Here is a 25887-nt window from a genome sequence, read left to right as displayed (position 1 = left end):
ACCTGGGATGAAGGGTGCAGTCTTCCTTCTAAGTAAGCAGGGCAGCAGAGTACCAGGGCAGCTGTTTAGCAGTCCTTCTGGAAGTAGAGCAGCACAGCTGTTGTATCCACAGGCCCAGAGGTGGACTGAAGAGCTGAGGGCCCAATATTCATACTTGGTGCCAGCTTTGAACTATGAAAAGGTTCTGGAGGTTTCCACCCCCAGAGGTGTCTTGAATTTCCAGCCTCTCTGCCCCGGCACCAGCTTGCCTGGGAGTGCAAATGACTCATGGTAAACCCTTTGTGAGTGTGCTCGGGCAGAGGCGTTTTGATGTGCAAGTGTGGTAGGTGACAGCTCCTCCCCCTCATCAAGTCAGGGAGGGCCCATCCAGCCAACATCTATTCTCCATTTGTGTCACTGTCTGGGAGCAAGACCAACTGGCAGTTACACCTAGTCATGTGGCCCAGGATACAGGCTGCAGGCACCAAATGGGCAGGACAGCAAAATGTCTTAAAGTAGCTTTTTCAGGATTGTAACTTAAAACACAACATTACCCTTAAAAAGGGTTTTAAATTAGAATTCTTTAGATACCAAACTTGAAATTGCCACTGGCTTCTAATTGAAAGTTAGCACCTATTGAATGTAATAAGTTAGCCTAATGTTATCCTGTGGGAGAGGTAAGCCTTGCAATAGTGAAAAATGGCTTTAAGAGTTTCACACTACCAGGACATGTAAAAGTTAAAAAGTTCAAACTTTTTAAATACTCTGCACCCTGCTCTTTGGGCTATTTAGGGACTACCCTTAGGGAGATTTATATGAATTAAAAAGGAAGGTTTAGGCCTGGCAAAAGGTGTATTTTGCCAGGTTGAAATTATGGTTTAAAATTGTACTCACTTTTTTCAATGGAAGGCTTGCGACATGTTTAAAAGGCTACCTAAGGGGTGGCACAATAAGTTGTGCAGGCCCACTAGTAGCATTTATTTACATGCCTTGGGTACATGTAGTAACATTTTACTAGGGACTTACAAGTAAATTAAATGTGCCAATTGGGCATAAGACAATTTTACCATGTTTAAAGGAGAGGGTGCACACACGTTAGCACTGGTTGGCAGTGGTAAAGTTCACAAGGTCCTAAGGTCAACAAAAACAATATCAGCAAAACGTTGGGGGGAAGACTACCCTAAAGCTGACAGGCTTAACATCATTGGAATACACGTCTATGGAAGCTCACTCATCCCACTGGTACCCAATCTAAATCTGCTTAATAACACCATTGAGCATGGAATGCTACAACTAAACCAATTATAGTCTGCTTGAGCCAAACAGCCCTGTGTCCACCAGTGACTTCTGCTTTTCCCAGCTACATGGTAATCGTCCAGAACTGAATAGAAGAGACTCATTTAGATAGAGATATTGCTAATGGGCAAAGGAAGCAATTACAATCTCCAGAACCTTTTGCCCTTGGAACAGGAACACCTCACCCAAATATCTTAAAAAAATAAAAATCCGGATGTGAATCTATTCACGATTCTCCATAATAAACAGTGTGGTAAAGGCCACAGTTTCCCACCAATCATCACTAAAAAGACTATTTGGAAAGATTACACATTCTTGAGGTATTCATGCTGCCTGAGCATTGGTAAATCTCTGCTGTAATAAGTATTTGAGTTGTATTTGAGTTGTCCCTATTATAGCTTAAAATAACTTAAGTACTTTCAAACAGTTGCTAGCTGATTTCTAACAAAGAAATGTTTTCAGTTCTTCTGGCTGCCAATTTAGGGCCCCTTCAGTTCACAAAAATGTTTATTTCAAACTTTAACCTTAGCAGCCAATTAGAGCATTTGGTTCACTTAAGGCCTCCAATCACTAGAGATCAACAACATAGAGGTCAAGGGTTGGGCTAGTTTTCAAGCATCAAATCCAATACCATCTTGAGTCTGGTAAGAAATTGAGCCGGCAGTGGTATAGCTTGCCCCTCGGGCTACTGAATAATGGAAAAGCGTGAGTAATAAACAGGCATGGTAGGACATGGGTGTAAGTAGTGGCTACCTATTTCCTACTTTGAGGGCAGTTTGCGCTGTGCTAAACATTCACTGCCAGTTTTGTAAGTTAATGGATTCGGGTACGCATTCAGCTTAGTCCAGAAGGATCCCAGAGGTACCATAACAGACCTCCCCTCTGATCAGGGAGTTAGTGTCAATTGGATCTGGCGTTTGCCACAACAGGACGGTAACGTATATAACGGTATACTTTCTAGATCGATATGAGTGCACTTAGGCTGTACATTACTATACTCAATTAGTCCTACTGTTGGTATTAACGTACCCAGGTACGAAATGTCCTCATTGTCACTGTTTTTTGATACTACTTCTTTCTATTGTGTTCTAAATGATTGATGCAGGTAATTGTGAAGTGCTCTAATACCCATGGGTTATGTTTGCGCTATATAAAACGCAGAATAAATAAATAAATAATGGAGTTTGAGGAGTAATTTTTCACCATACAAAAGACAAAACAAACTGCGGTATTGAAAGTGTGGAGGTTTGGGGTTTGGGAGGTTGCAAGAGCAGTGCAGAATCCAAGGGTGGGGAGCAGCATAAGGTCAAGCTTTCAGCATAAGTTCAATGGGGTTGAAACCGTGCATGTTTCAGCGGCGTAAGGGGTAGTATGGGGTCACAATAGAGACAAGTATGATATTCTTGGTTCTTCCTTTTTTTTTTAACCTCAAAATATAAATGTGCAGTATGTTTTCTACCATGTTCTGTGCTCTCTTCCACCTCCCTTCATACTCTGGGTTTGACATCTGCTCCTACACTCTGCATGTCCTTCATACTCAAACATGCACATCTTACACTACTAAATGTGTAGCCCCTCGTGTTTGAGTCTTGGGTGAGCTCTGATTCCCAAAAAAGGAAAGTATTGAGGAGCTGCATTTCAAGATTCAGTTACTTGGGCAGAAGTGTGTCAAAGCCCCAGGGGATTTGATTGAAATTAACCACAGAGACTCACTCTAGGTGTGCAGAGTGTGATTATTGTCAACCTCCTCACCCACACCCCTCAAAATTGACCCTTCCTGGCCAGAGTGAATAACATCCTCTTTGCTTTTCCTACAGCTCCTGTTTCCCCATTTCCGCACCACACTCCACTCCAATATGATTGCAGAGACAAAACTCGTTGAACCTGGGGGTCTCTTTGATGAGGTGAGTCATCTGAGTCCTGGATGCAGATACTAAATGTAAGGTAATAGACTGACCCTCCGCTGGGAAAACGTGGCTCATTTTTTAGATCAAGTAGCAACTGTTCTTTACAATGAAAGTTGGAACCATTTTTAAAGTGGTGGTAGAGGGCTCCTTATATCATTTGTTGGAGCAGCACCATATAGCCAGCAGCATTGACCTATTGTGATGTATATGAATAAATGTAAAAAACAAAAAATGAGAAACAAATATCGGAAACCCACTTTTAAGGAAATACAATTTTAAGGAAATACAATTGAAATAAAAATTATATTAAAAAACAATATGGAATAAACAATATTATTTCAATTAAAGTACATGAAATCTGCAACTGAGTATACGTTAAAAATGGAAATAGTCGTCTACGCCATATCTAATCCCAATTAAGTAATAACATTTTAGAAATGTCAAAATATTCCACCTTTGACTACAATTACAGATCATGCTTGTTTTCTCAGTAATACTTTTCTAATGAGGTCATTCCTTATTGAAAAAAAAATACATCTCTCTCTATTTTATATATAGCTATATTTCAGCACTGTATAGGCTATAGATGGGTCAGAGTTTCAACAAGAAGAGAATTATTGGTTTTGCTAAGAACTTTGGTGCCCTGTGACAAATCTTCACCAAAAAGTTCATCCACTGTAGCTCCTTCCTGGAAAGCTCTGGGGTGATCCATCAAGCAGGGCCCAAAAAAGGGGTCCCACAACACTGTTTTGCCTTGTTAGTTCCCTTAGGACATTTTGGGTAGCAGTACAGAAATAAATGGTAAACTAAATGACATCAAATTTGGCAGAGAAAACGTTACTCAGAAAGCCTATTTTTCATTATTTGGTGTAGATACATTCAGCCGTTTTCGATAAATTTAAGTTTCAAGATAGCTTGGGGTCGTCATGAAGGAGTTGAAATTAGAGTGATATCTGGAAAGCTCGTTCCACGGGACTCCTGCTGTACTGTACATTTAAAAAATAAGGGTTTCTGATTCGCCAAGGTTGCTTTTTTCCCTTTTTCTCCCATTGGCCACTTCAGTACCACAGAACCAGTACTGGTCCCGCAATATCGAGCAATTTGAATGGCTGGCAGCAACATGACAGCAAATGGTACGGCTGCCTTTACAGGACACTGTCCCCATGTCCAGAAATTGTTTAAAAACTTGAGGTACTGCTGATTCCGCCAAGAGTCAGTGTACAAGAAGCAATCCCATTGTACTGTGGGACTGCACAAGTTTCAGTAAGTGAAATTACTGCGGGGGTAACACTTGTGCGGCTGCAAACAAAAAAAGAAAAATGTGGGCTGGATGTCCGCAGGGGGATGGCTGCCCTTGGGAGTCTCGGTGCAGGTCCTGCAGTCAACCACCCCCGTACAGGGCCAAAGGGAATCAATGGTGCCTTTTTTTTCCTGTGGAGGGTCATGTGCAGACCTTGGCCGCATACCAGGCCCTGCGGCTAATCACATACCAAAACCATACATTTCACGGGTTTGGGTGCCTGCCTGGTTTTTGGGCACAGGGCCAACCTTTGATTAGTGGAGGAGTTGCATGAATATGACAAAAAAAAAACGGAAACAGAAATTCACTAAAAGAAACAAAGGTTAACATGATTATTATAGTTAGGTATGGTAAGAAGAAATGACCTTATGGTAAAAAAAAGGTAAAAATCCACTGAAAAAACAAAAAATAAATTGACATTTGTAGTGGTTCACTGTTATGGATGCTTTGTTTTCCAGTATCCATAATTGTAGTTAGGTGTTTAAAGAACTGAAAACAAACATTAAAACACAGAAGAAAAACACTGAAATTCATGTCATCGTTTACTGAGCTAACTATAAATTGAGCCCCCACATGCACTGCTTATGACCTCACATTTGAAATCAGTGATGACATGTTAAGAAGACATAATTGATGCTGTCACTGATGAGATCTAAAGTGACATAATTGAAGACATCACCCAATTTAGTGCTCTTCAAATTACTGTATAAACAGCTACAGCATTTTAAAAACAGAACATTGGTACTAATCAAGCCCGTTCTTCTAAACTTTTACAATAATATTCCCGCCCTGCAAATGGAGGAAGTTTTAAGGCACCTTCAGAAGGACTTGGATAATATCCATGGGAATACAAACAAAGATCTTTGTATAATTTGGGGAGGGGACTTCAACACAGGCCCTTGTATTCACGATGAAGGAGGAAATTGCATTTTATTATCTGAAGACAAGATAGATATTTCTCATTTTTTGCATTCCCCATTCGGGGATCAATTAAACCTGATTAAATACACCATGGACTTGGGTTTCGCCTACGACCTTTGCTCACCACCTATACTGCTTAGTAGTACTTTTAACGGTCGTGGGTTGTGCTCAACCATAGACTTTCTTTTAATATAAAATAAATACGCTGATAGAATATCTAATTTTAAAACTCACACTGTCACCTTCAGTGATCGCTTTCCCATTAGTATTACCCTAGATCTGCCGACCAAAGTATTATCCAAAAGACATATGGCCACCGAGCCTATAGAAGATGTTGCCATCAATAGATCCAACGAATACATGATTAGATGGGATGGGAGTAGATACTTTACAACTAACCAAGTCACTTTTAACCAATTGCAAAACAGACTTCTAGGTCTGTCTTGACGAGACTGCTGCGGATTCTAATATTCTAAGTACTTTTTGTAAAATCTCACAGGTCATTCAAAATAATTTAATAACAGAATCCAAAAAAAACCCTAATAGCAAGCCAGGCTGGTTTGATTCCAAGTGTAGCAAATCGCATGCAGCCTTGAAAACCGCTCTACACAAGCCTACGATAGATTAGAAAGCTATAAAAAAGGGCTAGGGCAGCGTACATAATGTCCCTCAAAGAACGAAAAGAGGCCATAAGATCTGAACTGTGGCAGGCTCTTAAGCAAGTGTCTGTTACAAAGGACATAAAAGGCTTTTGGAAGGCTGTGAACGCCCCGTTCTTGGCCCCTAAAAACTCACCCACATTGAAATCACGGTTGGGGAGGATCAATGGGTGACTCACTTTTCCAGATTATATTGTAACAATGTAGACTCCCACATTGGTGAGGATCTTAGATCAGGCTCCTTAAGCTACCTTCCAATCGGCATTGATTTTAATGTGGACAAGGTGATCCCTGCCATTAACGCAAGCATAGGTGGAAAAGCACTGGGACCAGACAGCATACCAGTAGATCTATATAAATCCTGCCCTCTGTTCTGGGGCCCACTTCTAACTTTGGTTTTAAAGGCCTGTTGCACACAAGCTTTCACTCATTCTTGTCCCCATTTTTAAGAATGGCGACCGCAACGACCCGGCCTGCTACAGACCTATATCACTACTGGACCCCTTTGTGAAAGTGGCCGGGCACGTTAATTTAAATAGACTGCAGTTGTGGGCATAGGATACAGGTGTCATCTCTGAGTTACAGTATGGATTCCGTCAAGGTTTAGGTACTGTGGACCAGAGTTTGAACCTGAGTCTTATACTGCGTAAATATACTCAGGCAAAAAAGGGGAGCCTTTATTTGTGTTTTGTTGACCTGAGCTCGGCTTTTGACTGTGAGAAGAGAACTGTCTCCAGTGTCTGTCATGGGCACACAAATGTGTAAACCCAGGAGAAAGGGAGAATAGAGAGGAAAACTGCCCCAATAACTGGGGTCAGTGTAGGGGAGAGATAAAACACCCTCTATTGACCCATCATGCTCCTGGTTTGACAGGAGGTCAGGGAGAGGTTCAGGCCCTCTTCCACCTCTTCCTCTGTCACTAAGAGCAAACTGACTTCCGTCTTCTCAAAGTGGGGTTTGAAGCAATTTATGTGGAGCACCCTTAAGGGGTCCCTAGGGATCTCAAGATCCACAGGTAGGAGGATTCAAACTTCCGCTCCTTCATCTCATATGGGTTTGGGGCCTCTTCTGTTGTCTTGGGTAGCTCTGGGCTCCACAAGCTCCAAAACTCACACCTTCTGGCCAGATTGAAACTCTATATAAACACACCAAAAACAAATGCTCCCTTATTAATCAAGCCCCAATTCTGGACTCAATCACCCTTTCATATAGGAATTCTCTCAATAAGGGTGAGCCTAGACTTACTAGCAACAACACTCATCTAGTTCTATGGACATTTATAAAAATTATCCAGATGGCCTCACACATCTCCCTGGTGTCATGCTTTATCATTGGCCATCTCGCATTCGCTAAAGCATCGTCTAATGGTGAGCAAGACCCTCATTCAGGGCTATGGGGGAATCTTTGGAAGGTAACCAAGGGAAGGGAGTATCCAACAAAATCCCTACCGCTATACCTTTCTGGTCTTTTATTATTTGGTGGAGCAGGGATCATTAAAAAGCAATGTGGGACAATTGAGGTTCTATTATGGTGCTCATGTCCACATCAGATCAGTTTGACATGTTTCAGCCCTTAGCTGGCCCCCAACGGGGTCCAGGACTTTCCTCAGAACCGAATCAGACCCTATATGACCCTAAAATGTGTCCCTATCACTACACATGCATTCTGACTTAACGCATACAATGCCAGATTGCTAATTTTTGGTCAGTTCAGTCCGGATTTAGCAAATGTTCCTACAGAAAGACATTAAAACCCATGAAAATAAAAGATAAACGTAACAATTGACAAGGATGCGCATAACATGTACACACATAGATATATTAACTTAAATGTGTAGGTGCCAGAATTTTCATATAGACATAATCTGTATGTGAAACTAGCTAATTTACCATTATAGTTGCATCGTGTCAAACCGTGTGTATGCTGCACACAATATTAGCCCCATGCATGTGCAAGCCCAACATCCAAATCATGCTTCAGTCGCAAAGTGCACAATATAAATGATAAGTTTAAAACTCAATGAAGCACATAAGTCACTTTTAAAATCTAAAATATCCTTGGCCTAATTATGGGAAGTTCCAACCTTATGGAGGAGCTGAGAGGGAGCCTTATAGTCACACTCTAGAGCGGTGGTCTTCAAACTTTTTGATGCCGAGACCACCCATTAAACTTTTCTAGGCTTAAGGACCCCCTCTCGACAAACATTTCTAGAACCTGGTACTCCTTATCCTTGACAACCATAAATGTTCTCCAGAGAAACGATCAATCTGTGGTTGTACGTCATTAGTACCAGTTTAACACCCAAATGTAGCAATCAGCAACAAAAAGGTGACCAGTACAGCTTTACAAAGGGCCTTCGACCGAGCGGCAACACCCGATGTTGCTTTTTAGTAACTTTTCAACTTTTTGAGTGAATACATTTTTTGGTTAAAATCATCAGATTATGCGGCAGATGATGGATTATGTGGCAAATTTGGCAAATCTATAATTATGCTAAAATCGCTGCGACCACACAATCACATAATTCCAGGGGCCCTTGGTACAATGGCTGTAATGCATGGGCTGCAATGTTATGGCACGGCATAAGAGGAAACCACACTATATATTATGGGATGCTGACGGCTTGGCATTTACAGCTGCATGTAACTGGAGGTAGCTGAACATCGTTCATCATAATTAAAACATACGTACTTTTTTAGGTCTTTCACCGTTAGGTAGCTACATATAAAATAACGGTCAGCTTCAATGAATAATAAATACATTTTAAAAGTTGATACTCAGTGGGAAATGCACTATGGTACATTATGAAACCTCTATTAGTTAATGCACTGCAAAGGTCTGTGTGAAACCAGAGATTAACAGAATTACATTGTGGTTGGTGCAGTGGAGAATAGTGACTTGAGTATTTTTAGTGCTATAAAGTCACAGCCTGTGACAGAAAACACTGTGAATATGTAAGTCTTTATTTTATACTTGCATTACACACAGTATAAGATAGACCGCTATAAAATGTGCAAAACTTTTTACGATAAAATGGTGCTTCCAAAATATAGGGGCTTATTTACAAGCCACTTGCGCTGCTGGTGCGTTACTTTTAATAACGCTCTGTTGGCACAAAGTGCAGACCCATATATACAAGGCCACGCAAAGTCACTTTGTGTGGCTTTTCATGGCCCCCTGAATATGGTGTAAGGCAACACAGCGCAAGTCGATGCGTTGCCTTAAACTGCATCAGGGGGGCGTTTCATGAGCATTGTGGTGGGTTTTCCCATGGGTTATGACACATTCCTAGATTAACAAGGACATATAAACCTGAGGATGCATCAAAACTGTACACTGCCCCAGGAAATGCGTAATGAGGACACATATCTTTATTTCTCCTCATTTGTTTCCTCTTTCTATGTGTAGCACAAATGGAAAGAGGAAAAGGCCTCCATGGCTTGTTTTTGCGCAGGAAAGTGTACCTTCCTGCACAAAAACAATCCTGCCAACAACGCAGGCACCCTTGCACCATGGTGGAAGGCTGCCTGCGTTGGCGCTAGGCACCAAATTGCACGCCGGCAGAAAGGACAGGAATTCACCGTATCTTATAAATACAATCCATTCCTGCCCTTTTTTACATAGGGCAACGCAGCAGAAATACTTGCGGTGCTGCCCTACACCACTTCATTGTAAATGAGGCCAATAGATTTTAGTAATACCCAGACCCTATGAAATGCAATTTGTTTACATAACTGTCCCTTCAATACTTTCTCAGGTATAGTAAGCTCTATGTAAATACAATGACAATTATAAGCAAGCACTTCACAGCTCTGTCATCTCTGTGCACTACCACTCACAGAGCTTCAAGTAATTCGATCAATTAACTGCAACAGCGCTCTCCTGAGAAATCGAAGCCAGGCAGACAGCTAAAAACACCATTTTGCCAGTGTGCTGCTGGCCTGAAAGAAATGCAAATGTGCACAACGAGTTAATCTGCAAATCCTTTACATATGCATTTCTTTCAGGGCAGCAGCCCACTGGTAGAAAGGCATGTTTAGCTGTCTGCCTGGCTTCGATTTCCCAGAACAGGAGAGTCCCTGAATAACACTCCAGGAAAAACATTTTACCTAGCGAAATTAACTGGGATGTTTTCTTTTTGCAAATGAAGAGCGTGACCCCCTTCCCATGAATCCAGGGCCCCCCTGGGGGTCACGCCCCACAGATTGAAGACCTCTGCTCTAGAGCCACAAATGGGTACAAAATAACACACGTATAGAGAATCAGTTAAGCATCCATATTGGTAAATGGTGATCAGGTGGAAGGGGGAAGTTCAGAAGTTTTATTTCCCTTATGACTTACTTCATCAAAGGTCACCCTCGGTGAATCACCTACTGTGTATTCACAGACCTCCTCCGGAAGTCACCACGGTTGCTGTATGTGGGTGTTCCAATAGGGTCTATGTGGAAGTGGCGCCCGACCGATGACGTTGGGAGGAGTGACGGGCTTTGTAAATTGGGAAATGTAGTCCTAGCCTCCACATTGTTACATTTGTGTCCATTGAGGGTTCTGTATGGACCCTCATCAGGAGGAGTTTTATCCAATGATTGGCAATGGATTGGAATAGAGAGCCATTTTGTCCCATCCGTGCATGTCAATTTGGTGAGTTTTAATTGCCGGCCGTGTTCTCAAGGAGCAATTTTCCTACAGCCGGTCTGAAAGCCAATGAATCCCTACTTACATATATGCACATCATAAATATAATAAATACATGTGCATCATAAATATAATATTTTTTTCTCACCAGTGACTGGGTTTAGTGTTCATAGAGTGACCCAGCAGATTTTGCCCAAAAACACATTGAGTAAAAACCTCATTGTACAAATATACCAGTAGAGGATTACCAACCATGTGTATATTATATTTATTTGTGTTCACTACACTAATTGACACTCTCTCAGGGGGCCTTTTGCTACAGAGATTTTAGCTTAAACCGTAAGCAGATTCATATCACTGTGATTGAGATGCTAATGTCTCTAATGCCTCAAAATTATATGGCATACCCAGGCCAAAGATTCAAAAGGAGACTTGAAATATCATGTGGTAGTGATAACCTTATTGTACATTTTTTACTACAAGGGTTAACTTATAGTTATAATATTGGTTCAGCGTGGGGGTAAACTTATATTTGTAACCATGGAATATCATCATTCAGGCCATCTGTATGAGTTTTCGAACTGTTCACCCACCGGTGTTCTCTCTCTCTCTCTCGAGCAGTATTTTGCTTATGTCATTTGCTGGTCTGTATCCTATGTCCTCCAATATAACCCACAGTAGATCATAGTCTGTGTGTTGTTTACTGAGGTACTGTGTCATTAGGCAAGTAGATGTCTTCCTACACCTAATGGTGCTTCGATGTTCATTAATACTTAGCCGAATGTTTCAGGTTGTCATACCAATATATTTTTTGTCACAGGGGAGGATAGAAATAGTTATAAGGTTTTGGAGGTGGACCTGACCCCGTGTCTCACTAATGAAATCAAAATCATGGTTGAAGAAGCATTGAATATGGGCTAGATCACCATACAGGAAGCCAGGTTCCTCACACCAGAAAGATCTAGAATGGCGCTGTTCTACATCCTGCCCAAATTACATAGGAAAAAGTCCCTCCCCCCCTAGGATGTCTCATTGTTTCATGAATCAACTCTATTCTCGAACCTTTGTCACAATTTTGTGACTGGTTCTTAAGACCATTAGTTAAAAATATGCCCTTGTTCCTGAACGATACAAAAGAGGTGCTCTGTCTTCTCAACACCCTAAGTATTGATTCCAATGAAGACATCTTGATGACAAGGGAAATAGAGGCCCTATATACATCTATACCCCAAGAACAAACTCTTATTACTATTGGGAATCTTCTCAGAGCCACGGCTATTGGTACTTTTACTTCGATTGAGTTTGTATTGGGTTGCACTAGAATACCTCTCACTGACAACTTTTTTGAATATGAGAGAACCATATACCATCAGGTGAAGGGCACTTCTACGGGAAGTACCTTCACCCCAAGTCTGGCATGTCTATATGTCTATCATTTGAAGTGTGAACACATTTACAATGATTTGAAACCTTATCTAACAAACATCAGACTATGGCATAGGTACATTAATGATGTCCTTGTGATTTGGAGAGGTGATTTGACTTTAGCAACTGAATTTTGCGCTTGGGTCAACACAAGGGACCCTTATTTACAATTCACTCACTACATTGACAAGACAACAATTATCTTTTTGGACCTCAATATCAGCACGGTGGGAGATGAAATACCCACTAAAGTACATGAAAAACCAACAGACAAAAATAGTCTGCTACGATTCGATAGCCACCACCCGAAATCTATGAGGGAAAATTTGCCGTTCGGGCAATTTCTACGGATTTGACGAAACTGCTCAGACACTGTTACCTATAATGAACAAGCAGATAGATTAGCCGATAAACTAAAGGCATGTAAATATCCATCCAGGGTGGTCGTGAAGCCAAAAAAACGAACCCACAATAACAACAGGGAGTCCCTTTTGGATACCTACCCCAGGGAGACAGAGGACAGGATAACATGTGTGACCACATTAACACCGGATTCCAATAAGGTGAAACAGATAATCTCTAAGATGAGTTGTGATTGGAAATTGCCACTATTTTCCTTCAAACATAGTATGAGCATAAGGGACAAATTGGTACACACATCTACCCCTAATGAGAAGAATAATTCAAAGATTACAAGAACATTGTGGGAACTTCCCCCAGTGGCTGGACATTCCCCAGTAGTAACTGCTCAGTGTGCTCGTTTACCAAACAAAAGAAAGCACTTGACATTGGGACTGATCAACCTTGGGTTCTAAGACATCATACCAACTGGAACAATGAGAACGTGGTATATATGATCACATGCCCCTGTGACAAAAAAATATTTTGGCATGACAACCTGAAAGATGCGGTTAAAAATTAATAAACATCAGAGCACCATTAGGTGTAGGAAGACAAATACTTGCCTAATGAAACATTATTTCAGTAAACAACACACAGACAATGATCTACTGTGGGTTATATTGGAGGACGTAAGATATCGACCAGGAAATTGCATGAGCAAAATACTGCTTGAAAGAGAACAGCGGTGGGTGAAGCCTTTAAAAACTCATATAGATATCCTCAATGATGATATTCCATGTCTACATTACAAATATAAGTTTGCCCCCACGCTGAACCATTATTACGACTATAAGTTACCCCTTGTAGGAACAAATGTGCAATAAGGTTTTCACTGCCATGGGATATTTTCAAGTCTCCTTTTGCATCGTTGGCCTGGGTATGCGATATAAATTTGAGACATTAGCATTTCCATTGCATTGATATGGATCTGCATACTGTTTAAAATACAATCTATGTAGCAAAATGTTCCCTGAGAGAGTGTTAATAATTGTAGTGAAAACATATAAATATATTATACACATGTTTAGTAATCCTCTACTGGTATATTTGTAGAATGAGGTTTTACTCCATGTGTTTTTTGGTAAAATCTGCTGGGTCACTCTATGAACGCTAAACCCAGTCACTGCTAAGAAAAAATATTATATTTATTATCTGCATATATTTATTATATTTATGATGTGCCTATACTTACTAGGCATTCCTTGGCTTTTGGACCGTCTGTAGGGAAATTGCTGAACAAAAAGTGAAAATTAAGTGAAAAATAAAAGAATTGACATGCACGACCGAGACGAAATGGCTCTCTATTCCGGCCCATTGCCAATCCTTGGATTAAACTTTCTCCTGATCAGGGACTATACGAAATTCTCGATGGACACAAATGTACAGATGCGGAGGCTAGGACTACATTTGCCAATTTACCAAGCCCATTACTCTGCTTGACGTCACCTGTCGGGAGCCACTTCCACATAGACCCTATTAGAACACTGACATGCCGCAATCGCAGTAACGCCGGGAGGAGGTCTGTGAATACACATTAGGTGTTTCAGCGAGGGTGACCTTTGACGAAGTAAGTCATAAGGGAAACAGAACTCCCAAGCTTCCCTTGTTCCCTTGTTTCACCCAATCCCCCTTTACCAATATGGGTGCTTAACTGATTCTCTATACGTGTGTAATTTTGTAACCGTTTATGGCTATCTCCCTATCTGCTCCTCCATAAGTTTGGAACTTTGCATAATTAGGGTAAGTTTATTTTAGATTTTGAAAGTGACGTATGTGTTTCATTGAGTTTAAACGTTATAGTTTATATTGTGCATTTTGCAATTGAAGCATGATTTGGATGTTGGGCTTGCACATGCATGGGGCTGATATTGTGTGCAGTATATATGAAAGTTCTGGCAACTACACATTTATGTTAATATATCTATGTGTGTACATTTTATGTGTATCTTATCCCTGTCAATTGAGACATTTATCTTTCCTTTTCATGGGTTTTAATGTCTGTCTGTAGGAACCTTTGCTAAGATGGAAGAATTTGGACTGAACAGACCAGAAATTAGCAATCTGGTATTGTAAGCGTGAAGTCAGAACACATGTGTAATGAATAGACATTACAGGGTCATATAGGGTCCAATTCGGTCCTGAAGAAAGCCCTGGACCTGTTGGGGGCCAGCTAAGGGTTGAAACAAGTCAACATGACCTGATGTGGACATGAGCACCATATTAGACCCTCAATTGTCCCACATTGCTTTTTAATCATCCCTCCTCCACCAAACAATAAAAGACCAGAAAGGTATGGATGGTAGGGATTTTTATTTGATACTCCCTTCCCTTGGTTCCCTTCTAACGATTCCTGTGTAGCCTTTAATGAGGGGCGTGCTCATCATTAGAGGATGCTTTGGAGAACATGGGATGGGCAATGATGAAGCATTACACCCGGGGAGGAAGGGTGAATCCATAATGATAATTTTTATAAATGTCCATAGAACTAGATGAGTGTTGTTACTTAAGTCTAGGTTCACCCTTACTGAGGGAATTCCTAAATGATAGGCTGATTGAGTCCAGAGTTAGGGCTTGATTAATAAGGGAGCGTTTTTTTTTTTGCTGTGTTTGTATCTTTATGGGAGAGCACAAACGGTCTGCCCCCAAAAACCTTTCTTACACTGGCCCCAGTACATGTGGGGTCTATTGTGATAGACGGGTTGAAACTCTACCATAGTGGCCTCAAGATTCTCTTTTGCCTTTTCCATAGTGATGCATCTGCTTTCAGAGAGTCAGCATGTAGCTGACCACATTGTGAGGGGTTTCCCTGGGAGCTTGCTCCCACTTCTCTCTTACCGGGCTGAGAGGTCTCCTACCAGTAAATTCATGGGGGAGCTTGAGTGGGCTAAACCCAAGCCCCTTCTGTGTCACCTCCCTGTAAGGAAACAGAGGGCATAGCAGGAGGACACCCCACTTACACCTCATGGGCTCAGGTAGGCCCATTATCATGCCTGTAAGGGTCTTGTTGAATCTCTCCGTAAGCCTGTTTGTTGGGGGGTAAAGCGTGTGGAGATCTTATAAGTCACATCACACTCATCCCACATGAACTTCATGCACTCTGACATGAATTTAGTGCCTTTCTCTGAAACTATCTCTTTGGGGAGCCCCACACAAGTAAAAACCCCCATCAGGGCCCTGGCCACCGCATGTGCAGTCACCAACCTCAGAGGGATGGCCTCTGGCTAGAGGGTGGTGTGATCCACAAAGACGAGGATGAGTCTGTTGCCTAAAGCTGTCTTGGGATGCAAGGGGCCAACATTATGGGTGACTTACATATAATAAAAGGGAAGGTTAGGGATTGGCAAGTGGGTTCATTTGCCAAGTCAACATGGCAGACAAAACTTCGTGCAGACACTGCAGGGGCATGTCTGAGATACATTTACAGTGCTACTTCTGTGGGTAGCACAATCATTGCTACAGGCCCACTAGTAGCATTTGATTTACAGGCCCTGGCACTCTCAGTGCTCCTTATTAGGGACTTGCCAGTAAATCAAACGTGCCAATCACTGAAACATCAACCCATAACTTAATTTACAGTAGGAGCACTTGCACTGTAGCACTGAACAGCAGTGAGAAAGTGCGCAGACACTAAACCAACAAAAACAGAGTCAAAACCAGGAGATCAGAAAGCAAAAAGACTGGGCAAACACGCTAAAAGATAACAGGTCTAAGCTTGAATTTCTTCCTGAAATTTGATGTATGTATATATATTTTTTATATATCTAGATATATATTCACTGAAAAAAACATAGGTTTCAGGGGCGTTATAGTTAGTTGGACATTTCACTCGTACAAAACCATAGAAATTCCCCCATTATAGTTAGTTCAGCTAACTATAACTCGCGCGCCCACAATGCACTGCTGATGACGTCACATATTACATCACTCATGACATGGTCAGTGACATCACTCATGACATCAATGATGACATCTCAAATGACATCACTGATGACATCACAGATGACATCATACTTATGAAAGAGTGGCAGACCTCCTCTCACCCTAATATAACCTTTGATACACACACTCAAAAATACAAACTAACATTTTCAAAACAATGGACATACCAATACCAGTTACAACACACCTATTCAGTATTCCAAGATCTACACACACATCCACTCATTCACCAACAGTCCCTATACAGTCACTCATACATGTATTCACTCATCATATGTACTCATACACCTATACATCCTGTTACACACTGCCACTCATCCATAGAGTTACTCACACACATAGTCACACATGCAAACAAAGTATCAAACATCCATTTACTTGCATATACAGTTATACACGCACTACTCCACTTACTTCTACAGAAACCTACATATACTTACTCTCTTAAACAATCACTTATAGAAACACCTACTTATTTGTACAGGAACTCTTCCAATCTCTCACTCTCAGATATACTCACTTATATACACCAATACTCACATATACTAGTTTAAAACATATGTAGTTACTCATAAAGACACTATTGAGACAGCCATTCACTCACTAACACACCCATACAAACACTCATCCATCTATACAGTCCTGCACACATGCTGTCTTCAAAACATACAAACAGTGAGTCACTCATTCATGCATCTATGCACTAAGTAATGCCCCCCACTGAACCATACAGACACTCAGACACTCATACTGATACTAAAAAAAACAACTAATAACCCATATAGACACTCATGTAGCTACTCACCAACCCATGCAGCCACTTATACACAAAGTGAGAGACTGATACAGATATTTACATATGTAAACATTAATCACTAACCCATGTATTCACTAAGATACACTTAGTCAGTCAGTTATACAATCAATTTTACAAAAAAAAATCATCCATTTAGACACTTATATGCCCATTTATTCTTCCATCGACCTTGAGATATACATATATAAAACATATTTATTTTCAGAAAAACACACATTCACTGGATTGATGTCATCAGTGATGTCATTTGAGATGTCATCAGTGATGTCATGAGTGATGTCACTGACCATGTCATGAGTGATGTAATATGTGACATCATCAGCAGCGCATTGCGGGCGCACGAGTTATAGTTAGCTGAACTAACTATAACGTGGGAAATTCTATGGTTTTGTACGAGTCAAATGTCCAACTAACTATAACGCCCCAGAAACCTATGGTTTTTTCAGTGAATTTCTAAGGTTTTTTAAATGCTAATTTCTAACTATAACGTGCCTGAAACCTATGGTTTTTTCAGTGAATAGATATATATTTATTATACTATGTATACATGTAAAAATGTCTCGGTCCGCTTGTTTGCCTCGGTGGCACAGAAAAAATGGGTGGAACTGACGTCAGCACGCCAACGAGGTCCTCTTATGGCTCCGATGACGTCCTCGTCGACGTGGGAGAGCTAGGAAAGAATTTCCGTGGAATGCTGGTGCAGGGGATATTCACCTAAGTGTTCAGGCTAGTCCTTTGGAAGCAACTGTTTATGTTGCCACTCCAGAAACAGAAACCAGTGATCCGAGGGCAGAGGCCCTGCAGATGGCACACGAGGTCAGGTGCCCAGTCGTGTGCACCGGCGGGGCAGCAAATTGACAAGCACCACAACCCACAAAAAAGGTAACGAGGGTACTGAATAAAACAGGATCTTCTCTTTGTATCTGGCAGGAACAACAAAGTTAAAATTCCCTAGTACCAAAATGTAGAATTAGTGCTACAACAGTCTTCAAGAGGACCTGTGATGCTGCTTCTGCCTCCCGTACCCTGGAGGCGGCACATGGATCACGCGGTACGGTCATACTGCGGTGGGATGCACACTCATTGACCTCTCATGGCACTGCTCCACATTTCAGGGAGGATGCTTTCTATTAGCTATGTTTTCTGATGACGTGTCACGCTGGCCCCGTCCAACAACAGAACTCCTTTAGATCCAAACAGACTCTTCCACTTTCTCACTGGAAGTGAAACCAGGCCACGCGGACACTTTCAAAATACAACAGTTGGGAACGCACTTTCGGTAAAAAAAACACATTCCTTCCTCCTAATTAATCAAATAAACGTCTCACTGAAGAACAAGGACCAGCTTTGATCGGTAAACAGCCGTTACAACGACTTTTTTACTTCGCGATACCATTACAACGCATGCATTACCACGCATGCGTTGTACATCGCGAAGTCATTACTACACATGTTTTTTAGAACGCATGTTAATTTACCACGCATGCCTTTACAACAAATTTTGTTGTAAAGGTATGTATGGTAAATGACCACGCGTTCTAAAAAACATGTAGACGACGTGCACTGCCCCTCAGAGATGACGTGAAGCAGGAACCATGAGGAGAGAGGAACCATGAGGAGAGAGGAACCACGAGGAGTGAGAGGTAAGGGGGATTGGGCATGGTTTTTTTTCCCCTAGGGTTTAGGGTGGTGCAGTGGTGTTTGGGTAGTGTAGGGGGTCGTGCTGGGGGTAGTGTTTTAGGGTTTAGGGTAGTGCAGTGGTGTTTTGGTAGTGTAGGGGGTCGTGCTGGGGTAGTGGTTTAGGGTTTAGGGTAGTGAAATAGTGTAGGGGTCGTGCTGGGGGTAGTATTTTAGGGTTTAGGGTAGTGCAGTAGTGTATGGCTAGTGTAGGGGGTCATGCTGGGGTAGTGTTTTAGGGTTTAGGGTAGTGAAGTGGTGTTGGAGTAGTGTAGGGGGTCATGCTGGTGGTAGTGGTTTATGGTAGTGCAGTGGTGTTTGTGTAGTGTAGGGGGTCGTGCTGGGGGTAGTGTTTTATGGTTTAGGGTAGTTCAGTGGTGTTTGGATAGTGTAGGGGGTCGTGCTTGGGATAGATTTAGGGTATAGGGTAGTGCAGTGGTGTTTGGGTAGTTAGGGAGTCGTGCTGGGCGTCGTGTTTTAGGGTTTAGGGTAGTGCAGTGGCGTTTGTGTAGTGTAGGGGGTTGTGCTGGGGTAGTGTTTTAGGGTTTAGGTCAGTGCAGTGGTGTTTGTGTAGTGTAGGAGGTGGTGCTGGGGGTAATGTTTTAGGGTTTAGGGTAGTGCAGTGGTGTTTGTGTAGTGTAGGGGTGTGTTTTAGGGTTTAGGGTAGTGCAGTGGTGTTTGCGTACTGTAGGGGGTCGTGCTGGATTCTAGTGTTTTAGGGTTTAGGGTAGTGCGGTGGTGTTTGTGTAGTGTAGGGGGTCGTGTTTTAGGGTTTAGGGTCGTGCAGTGGTGTTTGGGTAGTGAAGAGGGTCTTGCTGGGGGTAGTGTTTTAGGGTTTAGGGTAGTGCAGTTGTGTTTAGGTAGTGAAGGGGGTCGTGCTGGGGGTAGAGTTTTAGGGTTTAGGGTCATGCAGTGGTGTTTGTGTAGTGTAGGGGGTCATGCTGGGGGTAGATATAGGGGCAGATTTACAAGTCTCTTGCGACACATTCACGCCGTCGTTGCGTCACTTCTGTGACGCAGTGGCGGCGTAAACCATGCGCCATGTTGCGCCTTATGTACAACGTGACGCATCTAAGGAGATGCATCACGTTGTAAAGCTCTGTGCCACATTAAACCTGCATCAGGTTTAATGTATGCAGGGTGGGCATTCCGCCGGAAAAAGCCTCGGAAAAGTGACGCAGTGAAATCTACAGGATTTCACTGAGTCACATTTCCGACGCCGCTGCGTCAAAACCCTGCGCCTGCTTGAAGCATGCTTTTCGCCCTAAGTGGGATGGGTATTCCCAGACGTGGGACCCGTGCTCACTACGCCACTGGAGTCAAGCTATCCTGGCTGATGACGGCTGATAGCTAGAAACCGGTCCTAGGATGCTTGATTCCGGTCCAGGGAAGACATGGCTTGGCAGTTCGGGCTGGACTGTTCCCATGAGGGACAGGGTCAAGACTGATTTGCATATGGCCATGTCTAAACTGGAGTGGTGTAGTGGGCAAAAGAACGATGGATTTAACCCAGATCTCTTGACTGGGGGAGAATGTTTGCATTGTCAGCATTCCGTCCATCATTTGTTTGTTGTAACGCTTTTCGCCCTAAGTGGGATGGGTATTCCCAGACGTGGGACCCGTGCTCACTACGCCACTGGAGTCAAGCTATCCTGGCTGATGACGGCTGATAGCCAGAAACCGGTCCTAGGATGCTTGATTCCGGTCCAGGGAAGACATGGCTTGGCAGTTCGGGCTGGACTGTTCCCATGAGGGACAGGGTCAAGACTGATTTGCATATGGCCATGTCTAAACTGGGGTGGTGTAGTGGGCAAAAGAACGATGGATTTAACCCAGATCTCTTGACTGGGGGAGAATGTTTGCATTGTCAGCATTCCGTCCATCATTTGTTTGTTGTGAAGCATGCGTAAGGCATGACGCAGCATGTTAGGTATGGGCAGCCCCTGAGCATTGCTGGAGTTGCGTCGTGCTTGCGACACGACTCCAGCAATGCGCCGCCCTTACGCCATCAGATGCGTCACTCATCTGTTTATTCTTGCGCCACGATGCGCTGCATTGCAAATGCGGCGAATCTGTTGTGGCGCAAGGGTAAACTTGTGTGACGCATCTTACCTGGCGCATCCCTGCTGATATGCAGGGATGAGCCAGTCCTTGTAAATCTGCCCCATAGTGTTTAGGGTAGTGCAGTGGTGTTTGTGAAGTGCAGGGGGTCGTGCTGGGGTAGTGTTTTAGGGTTTAAGGCAGTGCAGTGGTGTTTGTGTAGTGAAGGGGGTTGTGCTGGGGGTAGTGTTTTAGGGTTTAGGGTAGTGCAGTGGTGTTTGTGTAGTGTAGGGAGTTGTGTTCGGGGTAGATTTAGGGTTTAGGGTAGTGCAGTGGTGTTTGGGTAGTGTAGGGAGTCGTGCTGGTGGTAGTGTTTTAGGGTTTAGGGTAGTGCAGTTATGTTTGGGTAGTGTAGGGTGTCGTGCTGGAGTAGTGTTTTAGGGTTTAGGGTAGTGCAGTGGTGTTTGGGTAGTGGAGGGGGTAGTGTTTTAGGGTTTAGGGTAGTGTGCCCAACCAGCCACAATATCCATGGACAAAGGGGATCCTGACTCTTTTGAACGCTCCGCCAATTGATTAATTTGTGTCAAGGGCCCTACCACGTCCAAGACCTATCAATTTCTTTCTTGGGATCCCTCATATACCTGGAGAAAAAGGTACATAGTTTCTCATCAATTGCCACCTTCCCCTTCAGTGAGGGCCTGGGGCATTCTCCCCTCATCCTATTCCTGACCTCCCTTTCAAGGGGTTGATGGATTTTCCCCACCACATACCCTGCCACTTTGGTGTCAGGGGTCCACTCTGCCGACCTAGGATAGTAAATTTGGGTAGGCTCGAACATGTCCGAGTGTACCCTGTCCCCAACCCGGGACTGAGAGGAGTGGTACTCTAGATGCCAGGGACGCCCGAGTCCTTATCCTCATCGGAGGAGAAATCGTCCTCCGATACACCCTCTCCCTCTGAGGGAAACCCACCATCGGGGTCTACAATAGTGGTGACAGCGTCGCAATTTTCTCCGGACGCCTACTCCTCCCGGCAGGGTGCATGTTTTAGCGTTCGCGCATTCTTGAGAAAGGTCTCCCTAAGTTTATCAAATCCTTCCAAGTGCCCTGCGTTATGCATAACGGCCCTTTTATTCCCTATCTGGGAGCTACTGGGACCCGCCACCACCAGGTCTGGGTCACTGAACACCCCAGGGATGCTTTTCGCCAGCTTATCAACCTGATCCCTAAGAGGAGCCACTGCCCTAGAAATAGCCAGAGAGAGGGCTTGGTCCACTACTGGAGGTAGAAGTTGTGGGGCCATTCTTCCTCCACTTTCTGGTAGGAGGAGTAAAAATGGTCTTCTGCAGAAGACATGATAGCAGATAGTGTGAGCACAGAACAAATGCCCTTAAAATCCTTAAGGCAGCCACCTCGCCGGTGCTCCAACAGCTGGGCTTTCCCCGAAGCTGTTATAAGAATAGACTGAGGCGCAATACCAATTATCACCACCAGCTGGTGCTGGTCACTAACGTGGCCATGTGGGGACGTCACCGCGTAGCGGTGTCAAAATTAGGCGACGGTTGGTCGGGAATCAAGCGGACACTAAAGGAGTGACCGGATTCCCAAACGCGCGTAAAGACCAGCGGGAGCGCTCGACGGAGCTGCCTCGCTCGGACCAGATGTGCCTGAGAGGATCTCACCATGCGCAGAGTGCACAGCAGGAGAAACTGCGAGGGGGAGAATGCTCTCGGGCAAGAGCCTGCTTCACAGGGAATATGAAACAATACCAAGGCAATAATGCTAATAACGTGCACAAGAAACCGCTACATAAACAGCAACAACGTCAGATTAAGCCAAGAATGTAAGGAATGCACTTAACTGACGAGCAGTGAAGAAAGAGGAAGCGGAAGGGACGTCACGATATTATATAAGATGGACTGTGATATGATTGGACTATAGTTGCCTTGGAGACTACCTCCCTAATGGTTCATGGGTTGTGTAGTCTTTTGTTTAATGATTGTTGTGTTACGTTTTCTTTGAACTGCTATGCAAATAAAGTGAGGAAAGATATGCATAATCCTCATCTCCGTCCTGCCATAGAATTCTTTAAACTTTATTCGATCTGAATTAGAAACATAGATCATAAAAGTGTACATAAAAACAGTAAATCCTCTTTCCTAATACAATACAGTGAGAATTAATTCAAACCAGTAGGTAAAAACGGGCGTTACAAAGCCCGGTTCAGAGCAACTTCAGGTTACCAGAATCGTAAAGTTCAATGTTTCGCAAGATCAATCTCATGTACTTTTTTTTTTTTTTTTTTTGAAAAACTTTATTGTGCAGTCAAAATTACAGACATGGGCCTACAACCACCAGGGCCGGTCAATTACATAGCGTCGCAGAGCAGCAAGTGATCTCCAAAGGCACAGCAGGAATATAGAATTATTCTCGGCAACTCAAAAGTTAGACAGGATACAGACATTTTTAAATTTTGAAGAGAACTAAAAAAACAAAAAAAAAAAAAACTCAAGGCGAGAAACAATCTAAATGGTGCCAAGCGCCGACGGGGGGACCCCACCATACCAGATAAAGAATCAGGAGGTCAATAAAGTCAACCCGGGGGGGAGGGGAGGCAGCGGGGAAGTCAGAACCATCCACATAACAAGTACAGTATTCCGGGAACCCCAGGATCAGGGGGACAGAGGAATGTCAGAAGTATCTTCAAAAGGGGGCGTACAAATGTTACCTCGGTAGGCGTTCCATTGACCCCAAATTTTACCCCACGCCCCAGGCTTGCCCCGAACCAGATATACCGTCTTCTCTCTGAACATGCACCAATCCATGTTCTCCTTCCACACTGACACGGTGGGAGGCCGTCGGGAACCCCAAAGCTGCGCGATATCCCTCTTTGCAATCATGTTCCCAAGTGCCGCCCACCGGGCCTGGGCAACGTTGTAGTCATTAGGCTCCCATACATTCAGCAGACATCGACGAGCCTCAGGCAACAGAGCGACCCCAGTGACATCCTCCATCACCGCATGCACACGGCGCCAATAAGCCGCGACCTCGCGACACTCCCAAAGGATATGAAGGAAGGTGGCACTCAATCCACAGCCGCTCTTACACAGCCCATCCGAAGAAAAAAACATCACAACCAACCGAGGACCCGTCACATACACACGGTGAAGAATTTTTAGCTGGACAAGACGGAGACGGGCCGGAATGGCGACCTCCTTCGGGGAGGACAGTGCAGACTGCCAGTCCTCGTCGTCCAACTCCAACCCGTCTCCGGTCCAGGCCTCCCGAAGATGCACAAGGAGGTCTGCCCGATTATTAATTAACTTCTTATAAATTAAGGAAATCGTACTATCGGGCAGATGACCATCAAGTATACGGTCCTCGAGTGGGGAAGCCGCGGGGATCGTGGTACGTGCCCCAAAGGCCAACTGCAGAGCGTGGCGAACCTGTACGCACCTGAAGAACTCCCTCTCACTCAACTCATACTCACTCTGAAGCACCGCAAAGGATTTGACCGCACCTTTCACCCAGAGGTCACCCACTCTGCTGATGCCAATCATATCCCAGTTCTCAAAGCCTTTCGTTGTCCAGAGGCATCCCAATCCGTCCGACGCAAACAAGGGGGTCGCTCGTGTCAGGCGCTCATTCCAACCCATGGCAACATTAGTATCCCTCTACACACGTACTGCAATCTTAGTGGGTCCCGTTAGGTTCCTCCCAGCCGCCCGAGAATAGAGTGCTCTGTTGAAGTCGCCACCAGGCAACTGATATTTATCCATCTCGAAAGCCGGATTCGGACCCGGTGCGTAAGTAGCATGGTTGATAGCGGACAGCTGGGAGGCCCAATAATACCTCCTGATATCCGGGAGCGCGATGCCCCCGTCGTACCAGGGGAGAGTCAGTTTTGCGAGAGCTATACGAGCGCGACCATCCCAAATAAGTCTCCTCTGCAAACCCTCTACCTCCCGGAAATAAGACGCCGGAATAATGTCAAAGGAGTTCTGGAGTGCGTAGAGAAATCGGGGCAGTGACATCATTTTAAAAAGTGCCGCTCGACCGAGTGGCGACAACGGCAACCTACGCCAGCGGGCCACATCCAACTTCAAGCGCCGAAGAGGAGGAAGGAGATTATGCTCATGGCGGACCGCCGGGTCCAACGATACATAGACCCCCAAGTACTTGAAACCGGATTGCGAAATTTGGATGGAAAACCTATTCGGCAGGGGGGGAAGGCCACCGGAAATGACATACACACAAGATTTGGACCAATTAATAGTCAACCCGGAGTTTTTCCCGAAAGAAGTGAGGACATCAAAAAGGACATTAAGGGATTCACGCGGGGAGGTGAGGTACAAGAGAATATCGTCGGCGTACAACGAGACTCGGTCCTCAAAGCCAGGGGCCCACTGAATACCCCTTATCGACGGTTCCCATCGGAGTCAGGCTGCGAGCGGTTCTAAAGCAAGAGCAAAGAGCAGGGGGGACAACGGACACCCCTGCCTAGTGCCCCTCCCGAGAGCGAAGGGCTGGGACACCCTCCCATTGACAACAACCTGAGCTAGCGGATCCGTATATAAAAGTCTCACCCAACTGATAAATCCCGCCCCGAAACCGAACTTCACCAGTGCGGCCCAGAGGTATGGCCATTCGATAGTGTCAAAGGCCATCGTGGCGTCCAACGAAGCCAAGACGGCCGGCTCGGAAAGAAACTCCGCCCTGGCGAGAACGCCATGCAAACGCCGCAGGTTGAGAGCAGTGTTCCGGTGGGGAATGAAGCCGGACTGATCCGGATGAATCAAGTCACAGATAACAGCGAGCAAGCGATTAGCGAGGACCTTGGCAAGAATCTTCGGTTCAGCGTTTAATAGGGAAATGGGCCTGTATGAGGCAC

At 44.0% G+C, this 25887-nt stretch overlaps 1 protein-coding gene across 1 annotated transcript in view; it reads left to right on the top strand.

Annotated features, from left to right (window-relative positions):
* LOC146782648 (hydroperoxide isomerase ALOXE3-like) overlaps nucleotides 1–25887 on the top strand; it is a 287130-nt gene that overhangs the window by 161675 nt on the left and 99568 nt on the right. The window contains exon 9 of the mRNA XM_085638987.1: nucleotides 3093–3179. Within this exon, the coding sequence (XP_085495113.1) occupies nucleotides 3093–3179 (87 nt within the window). The remainder of the gene's footprint in view (nucleotides 1–3092; nucleotides 3180–25887) is intronic.

Source organism: Triturus cristatus, chromosome 12, assembly GCF_964204655.1.
Source record: "Triturus cristatus chromosome 12, aTriCri1.1, whole genome shotgun sequence".
Taxonomy (NCBI): domain Eukaryota; kingdom Metazoa; phylum Chordata; class Amphibia; order Caudata; family Salamandridae; genus Triturus; species Triturus cristatus.
Note: the sequence above shows the minus strand (reverse complement) of the source record. Positions and strands in the feature narration are given on the sequence as shown.